General features: G+C 39.1%; 1 protein-coding gene across 16 annotated transcripts in view; it reads left to right on the top strand.

Moving 5' to 3' along the window:
• The first annotated feature begins 484 nt into the window (after window positions 1-484).
• Window positions 485-21,715, top strand: part of YAF2 (YY1 associated factor 2) — a 77,354-nt gene continuing 56,123 nt past the window's right edge. For 6 of the 16 annotated variants that reach the window (XM_035255791.3, XM_035255795.3, XM_078338906.1 and 3 more), the window contains exons 1-2: window positions 485-666; window positions 1,093-1,218. In XM_035255791.3, the coding sequence (XP_035111682.1) occupies window positions 1,194-1,218 (25 nt within the window). In that variant the 5' untranslated portion in view covers window positions 485-666; window positions 1,093-1,193. Of the gene's footprint in view, window positions 667-1,092; window positions 1,219-2,931; window positions 3,318-4,902; window positions 21,199-21,715 lie in introns of those variants that run through there. The other 10 variants (XR_013522707.1, XR_013522706.1, XR_008473766.2 and 7 more) reach the window with 5 other exon arrangements.

The following is a 21,715-nucleotide window of genomic DNA, read 5'->3' on the forward strand; positions in this document are numbered from 1 at the left end:
ATCTAGCAATGGCGTTGCGTGTTGGTTCCCGCCTTCCCCCTGGTATCCCGCAGGCGGGGGCTGAGTAGCCGAGGACCGCAGAGGCCAGGAAAGTCGTTCTATCTGGAGACCCCCGGCTGGCACTTCCGTCCAGCCCTGGACAGGCCTCCGAACGCCGACCGGCCGCACCTTGGACCAAGCTTCGCACGGGATGACGGAGCATTCCCTGCCAGTCGGTGGGGCAGACGTTTTCCTTTTCAGGGGGGCTCTGGAGCGCGCGGCAGTCCCTGGCAGCCTGGGATGCCGAGGGGGCGGCGGGGGAACAGCGCGGAGAGGCGGCGCCTGCGGCCAAAGCCGCCGCGGCCACCCCCGCACGACTCGCCTGCGAACTCGCCGCGGGTGCTGGGCCGCGCTGGCCGCGTTTGAAGTCTCCGGCGCGGCCGCTGGTTGGCGGGCGCGGGTCACGTGCGCCCAGGCAGGAGTTTCCCCGACAGCTGGAGGCTGCGTGGGATCCGGCGGCGGCTCTCGAGCGCAGTGGTGCGGCCTTCCCCACCCCCTCCCTCCCTCCTCCCCCGCCCGCTTCCGCCCGGCTTATTATCCTCCTTATTGACAAACAGAGCGGCCGCAGCGGCGACTCTCGGCGTCCGTTGATAGCCAAGCCATGGGAGACAAGAAGAGCCCCACCAGGTAACAGCGCCCGGGCCCCGGGGCCCGGACTGTGCGGGCGGCAGGGCCCCTGGCGCCGGGCTTCGGGTGGCCGCCTCGCTCGCCGCCCGGGCACCGGGGCGAGCAGGGGGGCGGCGCCGCTGCTGTGAGAGTGCTGCCGCATGAGGGGGCCGGCGCCGGCCGCCCCACAATGGAGCCGCGATGGCGGCAGCGGCCGGAGCGGCAGCCCAGAGCGGCTGTGGCGGTGGCGACTGCGGCCGCGCTCGCGCCCTGCCTCTTCCTGACTCCCTTCCCCCGCCGAGCCGGAGCGCGGCGTGCCGGGGGCCCACGGGACGGGGGTCGCGGAATTGGGGCGGGGGGCGGGGCGGGGGCGGCCGAGGGGCCCGGGCGCCTGGCGCGGCCTGCTGGTGACCCCGCGCCGCGTCGTGTCCGGGTTGTGTCCTGCAGGCCGAAGCGGCAGCCGAAGCCGTCCTCGGATGAGGGTTACTGGGACTGTAGCGTCTGCACCTTCCGGAACAGCGCGGAGGCCTTCAAGTGCATGATGTGTGATGTGCGGAAGGGCACCTCCACTCGGTGAGTACGGGGCCTCTCCCGCGTGCCGCCGGTCAGGCGGGGTGGCGACCAGAGGACGCCCCTGCGGCTGCCGCCCCCTCCCATGACAATCGCAGACCCTGCGGGAGGAGGCGAGACGGAGGTGGTGGCGGCGATAGGAACTGGGTCACATTGATCGCGACCCAGGCGATGGTTTGCGGTGAGGGATAATTGAAGAGGCTGTAACGTTTTTTGCTGCCAAGAGAGAATAAATTATTTAAGGGAGGCATTAGCTACTGCGATTTAATTCGTATCGCTAGGTGTAATGCCCCTCTCCCCACTCCGGGTATAAAAATGTTGGCTGCATTGTGTAGGGATCAAGGAAAACCCAGAAAATCCTCTTTTAGGAGCAAAGGATGTAATTTAATTTCATTCCTCAAAAAAAAAAAAAAAAAAAAAAAAGTATCTGATTGTAGAAGGGTCAGATCAAGGTTTTATTTAGTGTTTTTTTATTCCAGTTCTCTAATATTTTGTAAATAAGTAGTTGGAGATGAGCCCAGTCACAGGAACAGATTTTTACTGAAAGTATCTGTAATTTTTAGTTTGATTAAATGGCAGTCTCTTAGACAAATGAGATGAAAAGATCTCTATTTTCAGACTTCATTTTATTGTAAGCTTGCAGTATAATACCTCAGTCTTGGCCGGGCGCGGTGGCTCACGCCTGTAATCCAAGCACTTTGGAGGCCAAGGCGGTTGGATCACCTGAGGTCAGGAGTTCAAGACCAGCCCGACCAACATGGTGAAACCCTGTCTTTAAAAATAATAATAATAATAATAAAAACTCTGTTTTTTATAAAATGACTTTGAATTAAGTGGATAAAGAAAATCAGGAAATTCAGTCAGTGGCATTCTTAATCTGTCAGCACTTAGTTATCGAGCTCCTTGATTTTTATAGGAAGGTACCTTTTGTATTAAATGTAAGCCTATGATTTATCACTTAATATTTAGAGAAGATACTTAATATTACTTAATATTTAGAGAAGATACAAAGTCCATTAGAAACTATAACAATAAGCATATTAATCGGTCTTACTGTTGCTTTAAAAAAGAGGGCATATATAATATTGACATATATAAATATTCAGTAGACATTAGTTTTCTAAAAAATGAGGTATCTTGATTTTTTAAAACACTGTTTACAGAATTTTATTAAGTTTAAAATTTAGAGACAGGAATAGTTGACAATGTATTTGAAAATTTTCTTAGTGAATATCGTTGCTTTTGACATGCTTGCTTTTTGTAAATTATTTGCTTTTTGTATGTTCTTACAAAGAGTAAAATATTTTGTACATTTTTCATATTCAAAAAGCAAACTTTCAAACATATGCTAAATTTAGGAAATTACAACAGAACACTCCAAAAAGGAAAAAGGTATTGCTAAGATGATTGTGGTTACTGTTTTTGGACCCGTGATTTGTGATTTAAGTATTTTGAAAAACCGCATCTTCATGTCTGTAAGGTTGGAGTTGGTTTAGAGTATATTTGTATGACTATGTTAGTATTTTGGGCTTTTTTAAATGCTCAATAAGCAATTTTTAGAAAATTTGTTTCTTGGAGGCAGGAACCTTAAAGTGGAGACTATTATAATCTTAATATCTGGTACTATATATTATTGCTTTTTGTTGTTCCCTCTCTATTTTCTTGTAGCCATTAGAAAAATACTGAAACTAGAAGAGCCTATATGTTTATTTGCAGGGACAGCAAGGAAGGGGGGAAGCTGGTGTCCTACTCCACAGCCAGTCTTGGGGTTAGAGGAACCCTGAGAAATAGAGTAGGTGGTGGCAGCTCAGAAGAGAAGAAACAGGCCGAATACCTGGCACCTGGAAGAAGAAGGAATATAGTACACAGGGGAGTTGGCCCAGGACAGAGAAGTGGGCCTAGTTTAACAGGCTTGAGGCCCACATGGGGGCCCTGACATTTTTTTTTTTTACCGGTACATCTGAGCTCTTGTAGATCCAATTTTTAGTGGTGGAAACATTACTTGAGGAGGACTCAGAGAAGCATTGTCATTTGGATTGAAACTGAAGAGGCTCTGGGCAACTCACCAGAAATCTAAGGGACACTGTGTTCCTGAAAGTAAGTGTTCTACACTACGACCCTCTCAGCTTCTTCCTTCCTCTCTCTGAATTGTCTCTTCTCTTTTGATTTTGGCTCTAAGTTAAACCTAAGAGCTCTAATTTCTCTGTTATCTGTTATTTTCCTAGTGGTTTCTGAAATTCAGGGTGGAATCTATGTTTGTATAGAACAGTGGAACAGAGTATTAATAGAGAAGAAATTGATTGCATCACAGAATATTAATATTTTTCTTCTGGTCATGTTAGCAAAACAATATTAAAGGGACTGCAGAATGCTACTGAGAAGCAAAAGTTTCAGTATTTGGAAGGAATAATTCTCCATATTGATATGTTAATTAACAGGGTAATTTCCAGAGTAAGGTTGGCAAGTACTAAAGCTGGGACTGGATAGCTGCAGAGCAGAAGGATGCAGTTTGCTAGTCATTTGTTTGTGTGACCCACAGATAGGATTTGAATCCTTTGGGTCAGACTGACCTTTGAACTGATTTTGCCTCATTGTCAAATGTGAGGCCAAATCTAAGTCATTCTAGACATTTGAAAAACATTTTTCTGTTTAAACCTGCAGAGAAGATTGAGTCCTTGTTCCATTTTTACATCTTTTGTTTATTTCTTCCTTTCTTTTTTGTGGTAGGATCTCATTCTGTTGCTCAGGCTGGGTTCTGTGGCACCATCCAGGCTTATTGTACCTTGAATCCCAGGCTCAAGGGATCCTCCCACCTCAGCCTCCTGAGTAGCTGGAACTACAGATGCACACCACCATGTGTGGCTAATTTTTTTACATTTTTGCAGAGATTGTGGATTTCTCTGTGTTGCCTAGGCTAGTCTCAAACTCCTGAGCTCAAGCGATCCTCCCACCTTGACCTCCCAAAGAGTTTGGATTATAGATGTGAACCACCATGCTGGCCCCTTTAAAGTCTTTATTGACAATATCCTTTTTTTTCTTTAAAGAATATTAAGTTCAAATTCTTCTTATTGCAACAGAAGCTCATTTTGTTGGCTATATCCATGGTAGGTCATGTCTTTCTGTAGGATAAAGTTATATTTGTAGCATGTATTTCAAAATAAAATTTGATTTGTTGTAGCTTGAATTCCTCAATTTTTAATTTTTAGATTCTGGGGTACATGTGCATGTTTGTTACTTGGGTATATTGTAGACTGGTGAGATTGGCCTTCTAGTGTACCCATTACTCAAATAGTGAACATTATACCTTACAACAGGTAATTTTTCAACCGCTCACTCCAAAATTTTTTACATTGTGCTTTTGTATGAGAAACAGTAAATGTTAAACTGATAGGAAAATTTTTAAAGAAAAAAAAAATGGTATGGTGACAAATTATTTTTAAGATGCTACACAGTCTTTGTATCTGAAGTTTCCTAAAAGGCAAGAAATGTCTCAGATATAAACACAAGAAACTTTAGGAAATTAAGGATCATTCTTGGCTGGACCAGTGGCTCATACCTGTAAGCCCAGCACTGTGGGAGGCTGAGACAGGAAAATTTCTTAAGGCCAGGAGTTTGACACCAACCTGGGCAACACAGTGAGACCTCGTCTCTACTAAAAATAAAAAAAAAAAATAGCTGGGTGTGATAGTGCATGACTGTTGTCTCAGCTATTCAGGAGGCTGAAGTGGGAGGATCCCTTGAGCCCTGGAGTTCAAGGTTGCAGCGAGCTGTGATCACACTGCTACACTCCAGCCTGGGCAGCAGCGTGAGACCCTGTCTCAAGAAAACCAAAACCAAAACCAAAACCGAAACCAAAAACATTATCAATCATCAGAGAAAACAAGATACTAAGTATTAAGAATAGTCTGTATGAGGGAGATGACCAAGGTATGATGATTAAATTAAGACTAGAATCTTATTGCTACTTCATCTAGGAATAAAGAGTTACTTTATCACTTAATTCAGGTAGCAAATATTTAGAAATAAAAATGGTAGAACCATTGGTTTGGGTTTCAAACTATGGTCTAAATGAGAACCTATTAAACAATACCTAGTTCACACCAGGTTTTCAAATGTAACAGGTAATGTTACATTTTCTTAGAGTATATTATAACAGTTCTTTAGGTTTCTCATAGGTGTTATTTTAGAGAGCTGTGAAAAAGATTTTACACAGTAGAAAGAGTGCTAGGTGTTATACTAGTGTGAGTTTGGTAACCTGCATTCATATTTCATACCAACCATTTCAATATTCAGCATTCAGAAAATGTTTATTGAGCATCTTATATAAGGTCTGAGTTGGGTACTGGACATACAGTGGTGAGTAAAATGCATTTTTTTTGTTTCTTTAGAATTTTACGGTTTTGCAAGTCAAAACCACTTTGGACTGTAACAAGCTCTATATGTGAGGTTTGGTATTAGATGTTTCCTTATGTGTAGGCTGAAGAGGCGAAATTTTTTAATTAAAAAACATATTGTATGTCACTGAAAACAATATTATAATTAGGTAAAAAGAACAAGTTATTTCAGCTCCTGTAACAAGTGAACTGTAAAATCCACATTCTGAAGGAAGCTTAAACCAACTATCATCTGATAAAAACCTTTTCAGTATTGTTGTCTTGCCATACTTGCTTTCTGTCTTCAAATTTGAGGGTTGGCATTGATTCTACAACATTTTTGGTGTAAGAATGGGAGAAAAAAGTTGAGAACCGTCTACATAAGTCCTTTTAAATGAAATGCATGGTTCCTGAGCCGCCTCCTGTCTATCTGAGGAGGCTTTCTAGCAACCGTTTAGTTGTCCAGAGACTTCTTATTATGGAGGTTTCTTACTTGATTGTCTTTGTCCTCCCTTTATGTTAGAGGACTCAAATGCTGGTTAATTGTTTATGGGTAAATTTTGCAAGTAATCAGTGATTGAATAGTCTGGATATCAGAGTGGTTTTCAAAATGTAGTCTAAGTGACACCGAGAGTCCCTGAGATCTTTTTAGTTAGTCTGTGAGGTTCAAATTGTTTTTATAATAATTTGAAGATGTTATTTACCTTTTTCACTGTGATGATGAAGAGGCAATGGTGGGTAAAACTGTCAGCACCTTAGCATGAATCAAAGTGGTGGCACCAAATCGCTATCTTAATTGTAATATTCACCACCATGTACATGCATGCAGTAAGAATAATGCCAGTTTGAATTAAGAGTATCCTTGATGAAGCAGTAAAACTTACTAATTTTATTACATCTCATGCATTTTAAAATATTGTCTGACAAAATGGGAACTACACATAAAGGACTTCTACTGTATACTTAAGTATAGTGGTTAAGGGAAAGCACATGTGTAGTTTGTTTTGCAAGCAGAACTAATCTTTTTTCATAGAATATCATTTTTACTTGAAAGACTACCTGAGAAACTACAGTTATTCAGACTTGGATATTTAGCATATATTTTCTTAAAAATGAATGTATTCAAGAAATATACCACTTCAAGGAAAATACTTGATAGTATATGTTGCCAATGATAATCATTCAAGTGAAAATTAGAATTTTTGAAAATCTGTAGCAACAATGAGCTTTAGAGTTTCTGTGTATAATAAATACTTTTCTGAGAAGATTAATGGTGATATCAATGAATATAATTTCTGATACTTTGCCATGAAATGTGTCGACATTTGGAAGATACACCTAACTCAGCAAATAAATGGTTCCTAGTTACCGATAAATGATTTTACAAAACCGTCATGGATATTTCATTCCAAGTACAAAATACCAGTGGATTTTAAGGGAACACTGAAAACTTCATTGATGTAGTTTCAGATTTTACATTGCAGCTAACCTTTGAGAAACAACTGTGTTTTGATATAGTATCAAAGAAAAACATCTATAATTATCTGAAAATGCTATTGAACTACTTATGTCTTTTCAACTATATATTTGTGAGAGTCCAGATTTTCTTAATATTTTTGGACCAAAACAATGTATTGCAACAAATTGAATGCTGAGACAGATGTGACAATCCAGATGTCTTCTAAGCCAGATCTTAGAGGTTTGCAAAAACATACAGTGCCACTCTTCATATAAAATATCTTTGTTTAGGAAAATACTTTTTTTTTAAAACAAAAATATGTCATTTCTTATGTGATATATTTGTTTTTAGATGAACTATTAAATATATTTAGATTTTTAATCAGTTTTTATTTCTAATATAGTAAAGGTCAATATATGACCAACATTAAGAAAACAAACAAACAAAAACCTTTTTTTAAATTTTAAGAGTATAAAGGATCCTGAGACCGAAAAGTTTGTGAACTGCTGGTCTAGAGTTTATTGGCTTGGGTTTCTACGTGCAATGGATTTACTTCAGCAGGCATTCTTTTTATTTCCTTTATGGTGTGAGGCCTGATAACTAGTATCCTACTTGTTTAACTTGTTTAATCTCACTCATCTTTTAGTGTCGCCTCTGAAGTATTTGATGTCATTGGCTGTTTTTTCCTTCCTTAATTGAAACTCTCCTTCCTTGATGCCTCTTACACTTCTTTTTCTTGGATTTCCATATGTATCGCTGAAACCAATTCCTGCCTCCCCAAACCTGGCACCTGTATATTCTTTACTTTGTATGTGGCATAAACTCCTTTCTGGAGCCTCAGCTAAAAACTATCGTTGCAACTTTGAGTCTAATTTATAGTTGTCCTTCATATCCTTTCTCTGGATCGTCTCTTAAATCTGTCCCTTTTCCAGTTTATATAGTTACAGTTCAGAAGCCAGTATCATTTATCTCATGAACTATTGGACAAATTGGTCTCTCCTTTGGAATGCTACTAACATTATCTTCATTATCTTTTTGGAAACCTATCTGATATCTAATTATGTTGGTCCCTGTATATTTAAAAAAAAATTGAGTCCTCTTTAGTGTCTGCTGAATAAAAGCTGAAATCCTGAGTATAGTGTTCAAAGTTATAATAATAATCTATCCCTAAACTACCTTCCTAGCTTAATTTTCTGCTGCTTATCCTGATCCTGTGCTGCCTCAGCACGGAAGTATTTTTATCATCTGGTACTTTTCAAAGAAGCCCTCTAGGATTACTGTCCCTCCACCCCTTGGTATTGTATTGATTCTATGTATGTACGCTCCATAATGACATTTTGGTCAGCGGGGGACCACATATACAGTCTCATAAAATGGTAATACTGTGTTTTTACTCTACTTTTTCTATGTTTAGTTATGTTTAGATACAAATACCATGCTGTTACAATTACCTGCAACATTCAGTGTAGTAACATGTTGTATAGGTCCTAGGAGCAATAGGCTCTATCATATCGCCTAGGTATGTAGTAGGCTGTACCATCTAGGTTTGTGTAAGTACATTCTGTGATGTTCCAATGATGAAATTACCTAATGATGCATTTTTTAGAACACACTCCCATCATTAAATGATGTATGACTGTATGTATATGTAATTATTCCTAGCGAATCACTAAGTGTAGTATAATTGTCTAGATACTTACCTGCCCTACAGGGCAGAGATTGTCTTATTCACTTTGGTATTTCCAGAAGCTAATAAAATACCTGAAGTATTGTAGATATTTAAATGTTTTTAATTAACGTTCCTTCAAATTTAGCTATTGCTCTTTGACACCTGCCATTTCTTTTCCAATAATTTTAAACACTATGTTTGTAAAAATACTGTCAGACTATTTTGTCTCTTAAGTTGTAGGTATAAATCATTTTGGCATTATTATTTTCTGAGACAGGGTTTCACTCTCTTGCCTGGGGTGGAGTGCAGTGGTGTGGATATAGCTTACTGAAGCCTCATCCTCCCAGGCTCAATTGGTCCTCCCACCTAAGCCTCCCAAGTAGCTAGGACTACGGGAGCGTGCCACCACGTCTGGCTAATTTTAAAACTTTTGGTAGACAGGGGGTGTCTCCCTCTGTTGCTCAGTCTGGTCTTGAACTCCTGGGTCCAAGCAGTCCTCTCACCTTGGTCTCCAAAATGTTGGGATTACAGTCATGAGCCACCACACCCAAATGTTTTAGTAGTATTTCAAGGATGATATTGTGCATGAACACCTTAGCATTTTTAAGGAACAACTTTGGAAAGTGGTATCTTATTGTTATCTCATTTGTGGCCACTTAGGTCTCATTTTTCAGATTATTGAAATTTAGGTAATATAGCTAAAAATGTATTCTTGACTAAAGTAAACCATTGAAGTCGTGAAAGTGTACAACGTATTAAAAAATATATTGTATTCCATTGCTACAAAGAGAATAAAATACCTAGGAATACAGCTTACAAGGGGTGTGAAGGACCTCTTCAAGGAGAACTTCAGACTACTGCTCAAGAAAGTAAGAGAGGACATAAACAAATGGAAGAACATTCCATGCTCATGGGTAGGAAGAATCAATATTGTGAAAATGGCAATACTGCCCAAAGTAATTTATAGATTCAGTGCTACCCCCATCGAGCTACCATTGACATTCTTCACAGAATTAGAAAAAACTACTTCAGGCCAGGCGTGGTGGCTCACACCTCTAATCCCAGCACTTTGGGAGGCCAAAGTGGGCGAATCACAAGGTCAAGAAATTGAGACCATCCTGGCCAACATGGTGAAACCCCGTCTCTACTGAAAAATGCAAAAATTAGCTGGACATGGTGGCACACACCTGTAGTCTCAGCTACTCGGGAGGCTGAGGCAGGAGAATTGGTTGAACTTGGGAGGTGGAGGTTGCAATGAGCCAAGACTGCGTCACTGCACTCCAGCCTGGTGGATGGCAACATCTTAAGACTCTGTCTCATTAAAAAACAAAACAAAACAAAAACTACTTCAAATTTCTTATGGAACCAAAAAGCCCATATTGCCAAGACAGTCCTAAGCAAAAGGAACAAAGCTGGAGGCATCATGCTACCTGACTTCAAACTATACTACAAGATTACAGTAACCAAAACAGCATGGTACTGGTACCAAAACAGAGATGTAGACAAATGGAACAAAACGGAGGCCTCAGAAATAATGCCACACATCTATAGCCATCTGATCTTTGACAAACCTGACCAAAACAAGCAATGGGGAAAGGATTCCCTATTTAATAAATGTTGTTGGGAAAACTAGCTAGCCATATGCAGAAAACTGAAACTGGACCCCTTCCTTACACCTTATGCAAAAATTAACTCAAGATGGATTAAAGACTTAAACATAAGATGTAAAGCCTTAAAAACCCTAGAAGAAAACCTAGGCCATACCATTCAGGACATAGGCATGGGCAAAGACATCATGTCTAAAACACCAAAAGCAATGGCAACAAAAGCCAAAATAGACAAATGGGATCTAATTAAACTGAAGAGCTTCTGCACAGCAAAAGAAACTGTCATCAGAGTGAACAGGCAAACTATTGAATGGGAGAATATTTCTGCAATCTGTTGACCTGAGAAAGGGCTAATATCTAGAATCTATAAAGGACAGAAAGAAATTGACAAGAAAAAAATAATCCCATCAAAAAGTAGGCAAAGGATATGAACAGATACTTCTCAAAAGAAGACATTTATGCAGCCAACAAAGATATGAAAAAAGCTCATCATCACTGTTCATTAGAGAAATGCAAATGAAAACATGATGAGATACCATCTCACACCAGTTAGACTGGCAGTCATTAAAAAGTCAGGAAACAGATGGTGGAGAGGATATGTAGAAATAGAATCGCTTTTACACTGTTGGTGGGAGTGTAAATTAGTTCAGTCATTGTGGAAAGTGTGGCGATTCCTCAGTCTGGAACCAAAAATACCATTTGACCCAGCAATCCCATTACTGTGTATATACTCAAAGGGTTATAAATCATTCTACTGTAAAGACACATGCACATGTATGTTTATTGCAGCCCTGTTCACAATAGCAAAGACTTGGAGTCAACCCAAATGCCTATCAGTGACAGACTAGGCACATATACACCATGGAATACTATGCAGCCATAAAAAAGGATGAGTTCATGCCCTTTGCAGGGACATGGATGAAGCTGGAAACCATCATTCTCAGCAAACTACTACAGGAACAGAAAGCCAAACACCCGATGTTCTCACTCATAAGTGGGTGTTGAACAATGAGAACACATGGACACGGGAGGGGAACATCATACATGGGGGCCTGTCAGGGGTTGGGGACTTGGGGAGAGATACCATTAGGAGAGATACCTAATGTAGATGATGCGTTGATGGGTGCAGCAAACTACCATGGCATATGTATACCTGTGTAACAAACCTGCATGTCCTGCACATGTATCCCAGAACTTAAAAAGCGTATAAAAGGAAATTCATTGCATTCCTCACCTAAATTGTTAGTGTTTTGTTTAATGAAAAAGTTAAGGTAGTTGACATAAAGGGCTTATCAGAAACTCAAATATGTTATAAATACATGCTGATTGGGAACCTATCATATGCAATGAATTATGCTAGGACTACAGAATTGTGGTTGAGACCCAATACTGGTGTTTAAGGGTTTCAACTCTAGCATAGAAGAGAATATTTGCTAGTGAGTAAAATACAAGGGGTTGAGAATGGGTTTTCCAACATAGTTCTAGTTTTTGGAGAAGACTATGCTTATATGAAAACAGTTATTGTTGTGGCCTTTTAAAAACTGTATTTTATTTTACTTTAAGTTCTGGGATACATGTGCAGAATGTGCACGTTTGTTACATAGGAATACATGTGTCATGGTGGTTTGCTGTACCTATCAACCTAGGTTTTTATTTTTATTTATTTTTATTTTTAGTCATGGTTTTCATTGCAAACATCATTTAGGTTTTAAGCCCTACATGCATTAGATGTTTGTCCTAATGCTCTTCCTCCCATTGCTGCCCCACCCTTCAACAAGCCCCAGTGTGTGATGTTCCCCTCCCTGTGTTCTCATTGTTCAGCTCCCACTTGTGGGTGAGAACATGTGGTGTCTGGTTTTCTGTTCCTATGTTAGTTTGCTGAGAATGATGGTTTCCAGCTTCATCCATATCCCTGCAAAGGACATGAACTCATTCTTTTTTATGGCTGCTTGTGGCCATTATTAATAAAGCACTTTTGGCTGGGTGAGGTGGCTCACACCTGTAATCCCAGCACTTTGGGGAGGCAGAGGCAGGAGGATTGCTTGAGCCCAGGAGTTCAAGACTAGCTTGGGCAACATAGCGAGATCCCCATCTGTACAAATACATACGTAAATATAAATAAAGCACTTTTGGTAAAATGTGCTTTAGCATCATGGCCAGTTTTCAGTTTGATTGATTACCTTCTACCCTAAGAAATTTTAGCCAAATTATGTTATTTGAATCAGCTGCCATTTTATTGTTGGGTAAAGCCTTCTCATTTTTTTGTGTGTGTATATATGTACTTTTTTTTTAAAAAAAAACTACTGTTTTTAAGATGATAGTTATACAATGTAAAAATTCAGTAGACTGAAACTTCCTACATAGTATGCTGGCCCTGTATGTAACCTTGAAGGAAGGAAGAATAAGCAAAGAAACCTTTCACCCAACTATCATAGTTTTATAAAACTGTTTCAAACAACCCAGGTTTAAATCTAGGTGCTAATATTCATTCTGTTACTGTATTTCTTATTTGTTTCTTGCCAATGACATTATAAATCATGCCTTTGTAACTGTGACTGGATTTCTACGTTCCTCACCAGTTGCATAGGGTGTTTTGATAAGCAAATGGAAGTATATATCGGAAAACATTCTGAACACAGTAAAGCATTGCACGAGTGACAGATAATCAAAGATACAACTTTTACTGAATTTCCAATACCGGAAACTACCAGAAGTCACAACAACAACAACAACAACAAGCCAATGAATTTGGCAGCCATAACAGATAAGCCATCATTTATTCTTTAACATTAACGGCCACTATTTACTGAGCACTTACTGTGTGTCAGCCACTGTGATAATGACTTTACCATTTAATCTTCTCAACAATGAAAATTAAAAGCATTTAATCTTCTCAACAATGCTTTTGAAAGAAAACGAGAGAAACCTGAATATCATGCTATCATTGCCAACATAGCCAATAAGGTAACTTAAGAAACAGACACTAAACTTAATAATGTAACACTAGTACAAAATTATTTTATTTACAAAATAGATAGTTTCTGGGATGATTTTTCAAGTACTGAGTATGTATAAATTTAACAATTCTGTCCTTTTATGTAAGCGCACTTGTGTAGTGCTTTACTGTGTTCAAAGTGCTTTCCTATATATCCTTCTTTTTTTTTTTTTTGAGACGGAGTTTTGCTCTTGTTGCCCAGGCTGGAGTGCAATGGCGTGATCTTGGCTCACCGCAACCTCCGCCTCCTGGGTTCAGGCAATTCTCCTGCCTCAGCCTCCCAAGTAGCTGGGACTACAGGTGTGTGCCACCATGCCCAGCTAATTTTTTGTATTTTTAGTAGAGACGGGGTTTCACCTTGTTGATCAGGATGGTCTCGATTTCTTGACCTCGTGATCCACCCGCCTCGGCCTCCCAAAGTGCTGGGATTATAGGCGTGAGCCACCGCGCCCGGCCTCCTATATATCCTTCTATTTGCTCATCGAACCACACCTATATGACTAGTGAGGAACATGGTCCGCTGGTCAAAGAATTAATGTTAGAGTCTAGGTTGAAACCTGGGTTGTTTGATTACTGGTTAATCTTTTTACTCCTTTGTCTTTAATAAAGGGGTTTATAAAACTATCCTAGTTGAATGAAAGGTCTTTTGCTTATTCCTTTCCTTCAAGGTTAGATATAGGGCCAGGATACTTGGTAGAAAGATGAACATTCTGTGGAATATCAAGTTTTCAAGCAAGGATTTAGGGAAACTGGATTTTTTCCTTTAAGGTGTGTTTTCCTTAAATAATTCTTCATAGCTTGTAATAATTACTTAACAGATGTTTGTTGAACACCTACAGAGTTTTGTTTATTGGTTTTCATGGTTGCTAAAAACTTTTGTTACCTTTTGTTAAATGAGCTGTGATTTATAATCATGTTTTAAAACTGTCTGTATGTACTTCTTTCTGTAATATTGTTTATTGTGGGAAATTATAGAATTACTGAGAATTATAGAGGTAAAAGGCAAGTATCTCTAGAGTGTTTAGTCATTTCCTGAGCCAGACAAGTTTTTATTACTTGAAACCTTAATGGTAGTTTAAGAGAGTCATCAGAGGGAAGATCTTGAGAGGTTTGGAGTAGAGAGGCTTGTGTTAAACTTTTGAAGTGGGTTGAGCCCACTGTTATTTGCAAAACCTTCTTGTTGAGATTTTTAGTTAAGTTTGGAGGATTCTTAATTGTGGAACTTGGGGAACTAGTAATATTTAGCAATCTGCTGGGTGAGGTCTTTTCTATTTGTTGGAACTCATGGCTCTAGCCTCATATCCTCTTGATAGCTAAGAAAACAGGCTGGAAATATCGTGACTTGGATCAATAGTTGATTAGTTTGAGATCTGGAAAGCTGAATTTCCAGTCCCTTAAAAAAATTTTTTTTAAGAGGCAGAGTCTTGCTCTGTCACCCAGGCTGGAGTACAGTGGTACAATCATAGCTTACTGTAACTTCAAACTCCTGGGCTCAAGTGATCATCCTTACTCAGCCTCCCAAGTAGCTAGGACTATCTATAGACATGCTCCATCACACCCAGGTAATTAAAAATTTTTTTGCAGAGATGAGGTCTCACTATGTTGGCTAGCCTGGCCTCAAACATTGTTTCAAGCAGCTCTCCTGCCTCAGCCTCCCAAAGTATTGAGATTACAAGTGTGAGCCACCATGCCCAGCCTCCTGTCCCTTGCTGTGGTAGCATTTAATTAATTTTGCTAGAAAGTAACTTAAAGATTTCTTATTACAATTTTCCCTATACCTAGATGTTGTGGTATATCTCTTAACAATTTCGATCATTAGACCTACTAATTATGAATAATATAAGAACTAAAAAGCAAGAATTAAAATGTAAAAAATCTAGGCTAATAGTGTGGTAAATAAAGAATAAAATGACTGTCTTTTTTCCTATATTTACTGATCTTTTTGAAGTACAAATGTTAACAAACTTCATTTTTGTCTTTTATAACAACTGTTCTTTTGCTGTATATCTGCACTTCTTTGATATTATAGTTTCTTTTTTTAAATTATTTACACTTAAGTCAAGATTAAGATATCATAGTGTTTCTCAGGAGAAATAGCAGTAAATGTTCTCTCTTTTATTTGTGATGCAAATATTAAGAATCACTGATAGTAATATAATCACTTTGATTATATGTGAATGTGTGAATGACCAGATGTGTGTGCATGATATAAAGTTTATATAGCCCCTGACATTTTTCAGACATATGAATTAAACCATTTCATCTTTTTATGTTTTATACTTTGATCAGAGTTCCTTTGCACAATATTATGCTTTACTTTTATGGAATATACTAGGGACAGTTAACCCAGAACAGCAGCAAGTAGATGATTTTTATGCCAGGGAGGTAGTGCTCAACAGGTGAAGCTCGAGTCTCATTTGCAGAGTAGGCAAAGTGATTTTGGTCTTCTTTCCTCTTTGTTCCATCCATTTTTGCTATTTATCTTTTGTCCCCACAGAGCCCAAAATCTCTTCACTGATACTTATTTCTGGCCTACCTTCTAAAATGTTATGATTGCTTCATTTTCTTTATTTGCTTCACCAACTGTTCTTCCTTTACTAGAAAATCTTTTATGTTTTACGTAAGCCTGAATAAAGTAATTTGTTATAAATGGTAATGCAAAGAATCTGGGCGTGGTGGTGAAGAGTTTTACTTTTTCCTTAAGATAATAATTCTTATGATTATAAAAATATCATGTATACATTAAAGATTTAAAGAAGTATAAGGAGGAAGATAGTAATGATTATCTTCATATTATCATTCCATCAGAATTTAGCTACTTCTAAAATGTTGTGTTTCCACTCTTGTCTTTTTGCATAGATGTTAGCATTTGAAAGTGAACCTTGAGGTGTCTCTCATTGGAAGAATGGGGAAAAAGGAGACTTTTCCCCATTTGAGGGCCTTCTTATGACCATTCTTACCTCATCCTTGTCCTCTAAGTCTCTGAGAAGTCCTTCAGTCCAACAGTTTGTTTTGGCTTATTTAATTGAGCAGTTCTCAGTCTTATTTTACCAGAGAACTTTGTTTTTCAGTTATAATATAGACCATGTGGAGATGTGTTGTTCTGTAGGATTTTGCTATCAAAGTGTGGTCCATAGACCAGTGGCATTAGTATCATCTGGGAGCTTGTTAGAAATGTCCAATCTCGGCTGGGCACGGTGGCTCAAGCCTGTAATCCCAGTACTTTGGGAGGCCAAGGCAGGTGGATCACGAGGTTAAGAGATCGAGACCATCCTGGTCAACATGGTGAAACCCTGTCTCTACTAAAAATACAAACAATTAGCTGGGCATGGTGGCGCGTGCCTGTAATCCCAGCTACTCAGAAGGCTGAGGCAGGAGAATTGCCTGAACCCAGGAGGCAGAGGTTGCAGTGAGCCGAGATCGCGCCATTGCCCTCCAGCCTGGGTAACAAGAGCGAAACTCCATCTCAAAAAAAAAAACAAAACAAAAAGAAATGTCCAATCTCAGTCCCCACTGAGGACTTACTGAATCAGAACCTGCATTTTAACAGGATCTTTAGGTTATTTATACACACATTAAAATTTCAGGAACACTGCTCAATTTTTTTCCAGATAAGAAGATGAGGTGGACAGGGGACTGAGGAAGTCATCCTACTTCGAGCTGCTTTTTCCAAAGAGCTCTTCCCCTATATTTCTGTGTGTGCACGTGTGTGTGCAGGCAGTGTTGTATGTCTAGGTTTGTGCGTCGGCATGCATATTTGTACAGGCGTGTGGGTATGCAGTCATCTCTCTGTGTCTGTATCTCTGGTTCCCCTTTCTGTCTAACAGACACTTCTCTCAATGAGCTTAATGAACTCTTATGTCCCCAAATGTTTTATTTGTTATATCTCCTCTCTTTTATACCTACTCCCAATATCTGTACACAGCTATACATTCCTTCAACCATACAGCTCATCCAAGGCCATCTTTGGAAAACCTCTTGTGAAAGAGCAGGTTTCAGGAAATAAAGAGGAGAGAGGGTTGTCTGTTAGAGTCAAGTAACAACTTGACTTCTAACAACTTCTTTTTGGGGAAGAAGAGACCTGGCTTTCTCTCAGGAGGCATAGTGGTTTTGAATTGTGTTGATTGGATCCCTAAGGTTTCATGGAATTGGCTCAGTGGGAGCAAGCAAGTGGGGCTCTGTGGTTGCCTGCTTCACTTCATCCAGATCTTTTATGTTTTTATATATTTTATTAGGATTTCTCTTAATTTTTGTTTTATAAGGGTGTTTTGCAAAACTTTTTTTTTTTAAATCACTGCTGTGTTTTACCACTTAGATTCTGTTCAGCACAGGCTAAGTTAATTGTGACTGGACTACCCACCCTCACATTTCAAAAAGAAGAGCTATTTGTGAGTTTTGTAGGGTGGCAGGAGAAATTTGAAGCTTTCTTTCTTGAAAGACCTTTCTCTCTCCCTCCTTCCCTTTATCTTTCCTCCCACCCTACCCTGCACTCATCATCTTAGACACATTTGTTCTTTTTCAGGACCAAGGTTAGTAAGGCTCAGAGCTACATAATCGACTGATTAAATGAGTAATGAGCAGTATAATTTACAGATAAAACGTATGTTAAATTCATAATGCTATCAAATTGTACATTTTGATAACATTTAATAAGATTATTTTGGGAGCCAATCATAATTCCAAAAGATATAGTCCTGAATGCCATAATCTCAAATGTTGGAATCCTGAAAAATCAACATCCTTAAAGTCTAAAATCCGCCAAATCACAATCCTAAAATGTCAAAATCCCAAAAATATATTTTGGAAAAAATAATACATTTTTAAAAGACACATACATTTTAAAAAGGATTTATTTGAGAAACAGAGAAAAACACAACAGAACAATTCATAGGCCACTTTACACAATAAAATAGGCAATAATAACATTTTTGCAAGCATAGACACTCAGGTGTATTAATGACAATCATATAGTTTTAACAGTTATGAGAAGACAAACCATATTCATAAGTCAAAAAGGGAAATGTGTAAATGCATATCACTGTGGTTGGTAATTGTGTGCACCCAGCTTTATAACTGCAGTAATCTGAAATACCATGGAATACCTAAGCCTTGATGAGATCGATAATCATCTGTATGTGTGTATGTGTATGTGTGTTTATGTGTGTGTGTTGTTTCCTAGTAGCTTGTTACAGACTGTCACGTAAAATTTGGACCTTACCAATAAGTTTAACATCTAGAAAGTACTCTGGTAGTGTAATAGGAGTGAGCAGTATATATTGACTTAAGAATTAAGCAAGTAAAAGCAGAATTTTTTACTCTTTGCCATAAAGAGTACGTCTGTTTTCAAAGTTGGGATTGTCTCAGCATGGTCATGGTCTTTTTTCAGGCCACTGTGCCCTTTTGTATATTATGCTGTTTCTTCTGCCCTCCTTCTTCTGTTTCTCCTGCCTTTCTTGGTCTTTATGATTGCTCAGGATTCATCTCTGAAGGCCAAGCATTCCCTTGTCTCTAGGTCAGAGCAAATGCCCTTTCAATTACTCTTAAAACATCCTATGCTAAAAAGTGATGTTGTATATCCACAGTATATTGAAAATATTTTGTATTTGTTTCTTTCCTTCCTGAGGGCATTACCACTGATTCCAGTATCACATTTCAGTTTAAATCCCTTCAACATTTATATTCCTGTGGCTTTTTGATGCTGATTAAATATAAGCAATAAAATGAATTTAGCACATTTCTTAGTTAATGATAATTGTAATAATATTAATAAAATTCTCAATGCTTGTCGTAGTGTCTTGTATAGGTACTGATAATACTTAAATGAACTGCAAAAGGCCCTTTATTATATATCTGATTCTGCTGCTGTTTTAAACTGCTTTCCACTTCTTGTTTTTAAAGGAGCATTTATGGAATTTCATTTCATAATTTTGTGAGTTAGATGGAATATGTTTAAGTATACCCATTTTAATGGATAGAAGAACTTACATCAATCTAAGCAACCTGAATGTTCAATTTTCAGGAGTTTTAAAAATGTTTTATCATCAATATAATGCATGATTGAAACCACAGCTGACAGATGTCATTCTCTCTTTTGTCATGCTTACTTATTTGCTGAATCTTAACTAGAGGTTGCTGAATCTTAACTAAAGGAGAGAAACCATTTAGTGGAAGCCATTGTGATAATCTAGGCAAGAGGCAGTAATGGCCTGAACAAAGGGAATGCCAGAGGGGAGAGAGAAATGAATGTATTACAGATATATTTAGGAGAGATCTGTAGGACTTGATAGTTGATTGTATATGGTTGTGGGAGGGAGGAAGTTGGGTTCTAGTAATGGGGAGGAATCAAGGATGAATCTCAGAATTCTGGCTTAAGCAGTTGAGTGAATGGTGTTACTTCTCACTGAGACAGCAAATAGGAAGACAGGTTTTAGGGGAAGGTAATAGTTTACCTATAGATTTGTTGAATTTTAGGGAAGATCTGAGAGGGAGTATCTGTGAAGCAGTTTGGATATGTTGGGTAAGGCTTAGGAAGGAGAAAAGGGGTGTAAATACATATTTGATAGTCATTAGCACCCATGATTTGTGTTGAAGCTGTGGGAGTGGGTTAAGACAGATCAGGGAGAGAATACATTGCATACCATGAGAAAAGAGACCTAGGAGAGACTTTTGAGAAACATCTTAACTTTTTTGCAGTGGTAGAAAAAGAGCATCCCACAAAGAAGAAGAAAGAAATGGAGAAGGAAAAAAATTAATAGGGAGCAGGAAACCCAGTAGAGTGTAACAATACAGAAACAGAGGGAAGGGGATATTTTCAAAAAGAGTGGGGTGTGTTTAACCATGCCTAATGGCTTTTATTTTTATCAGACAGAATCTTAATTTTTCTCTCAAGTTCCATGTACTATTTGTTTTACTAAGTATGACATTTAAATGTATACTCTTTTTTTCTTTTTTGACGGAGTTTCGCTCTTGTTACCCAGGCTGGAGTGCAATGATGCGATCTCAGCTCACCACAACCTCCGCCTCCTGGGTTCAGGCAATTCTCCTGCCTCAGCCTCCTGAGTAGCTGGGATTACAGGCACACGCCACCATGCCCAGCTAATATTTTTTGTATTTTTTAGTGGTGACGAGGTTTCTCCATGTTGACCAGGATGGTCTCGATCTTTTGACCTTGTGATCCACCTGCCTCGGCCTCCCAAAGTGCTGGGATTACAGGCGTGAGCCAACGCGCCTGGCAAATTTATACTTTGAAGTCATAACAAGATAATAATCCTGAATAGTGCTTATCCTCAGCTTTTCATATTAGTTAGAATAATTCTCATTTATATTTATAGGCAAAGTAAAGGAGGTTAATACTGGTAGGTAGGAAGATGGGTAAAATTATGTTAAGGACTAACTTTTGTTGTCCAAGGATATAATTATCTAGTAACATCTATCTTTAAGTCTGTGCCTCTAAAGGTGACTTTAGATTATAGCTAGAAAATGTGACAGAATTAACAACAACAAAAATCCCCAAACATTGGGTCCATCTTGGTGTCAAGAATTTAAGTGGTAAGTAAATGTATAGTAACTTAAGTTTTGTTGTTGTTGTTTTTGAAATGGAGTCTCACTCTGTCGCCTACGCTGCTGGAGTGCAGTGCCGCAATCGGCTCACTGAAACCTTCACCTCCTGGTTTCATGCGATTCTCCTGCTTCAGCCTCCTGAGTACTTAGGACTACAGGCGCATACCACCACTCCCAGCTAATTTTTTTGTGTTTTTAGTAGAGACGGGGTTTCACCATGTTGGCCAGGCTGATCTTGAACTACTGACCTCAAATGATCCACCTGCTTCAGCCTCCGAAAGTGCTGGGATTACAGGCGTGACCCACCACACCCAGCCAATGTATGGTTACATTGAAAACTCCGGGGAGATTGCATAATAATTATGAGGGAGTATATATGGTTTGAAGAAACCCTTATTTTCTGTTTTCAGGAGGAATGAATCATAGCACTCTTCAATGATTGGTTAACCAAGCAATCACAGCACTTCTTTTAAAACTCTTTTTGTTCTATAAAGTAATAGCTGTCTCTGAAGTATTTTTTTTTCTTTATTTCAATTTTTTATAGATATGAGGTCCCTCTATGTTGCCTAGGCTGGTCTTGAACTGCCGGGCTCTCACGATTGTCCCACCTCAGCCTCCCAAAGTGCTGGAATTATAGGTGTTAGCCATAGCACCTGGCCTACACTAGATTTCATATGATTTACAGTGCCTAAAGAGTCAGTTTTATGAGTGCTGAATAACAAAGTTATTTAGAACATAGGCAGAATAAGAAAGGAATAGCCAAAGACTCTAGAACTAAATAGCAGTGAATGGCTTTTGAATTTCAAAAATATTTTAATTACTTACTAAACATTAAAA

Source organism: Callithrix jacchus, chromosome 9 (genome assembly GCF_049354715.1).
Source record: "Callithrix jacchus isolate 240 chromosome 9, calJac240_pri, whole genome shotgun sequence".
Lineage (NCBI taxonomy): Eukaryota > Metazoa > Chordata > Mammalia > Primates > Cebidae > Callithrix > Callithrix jacchus.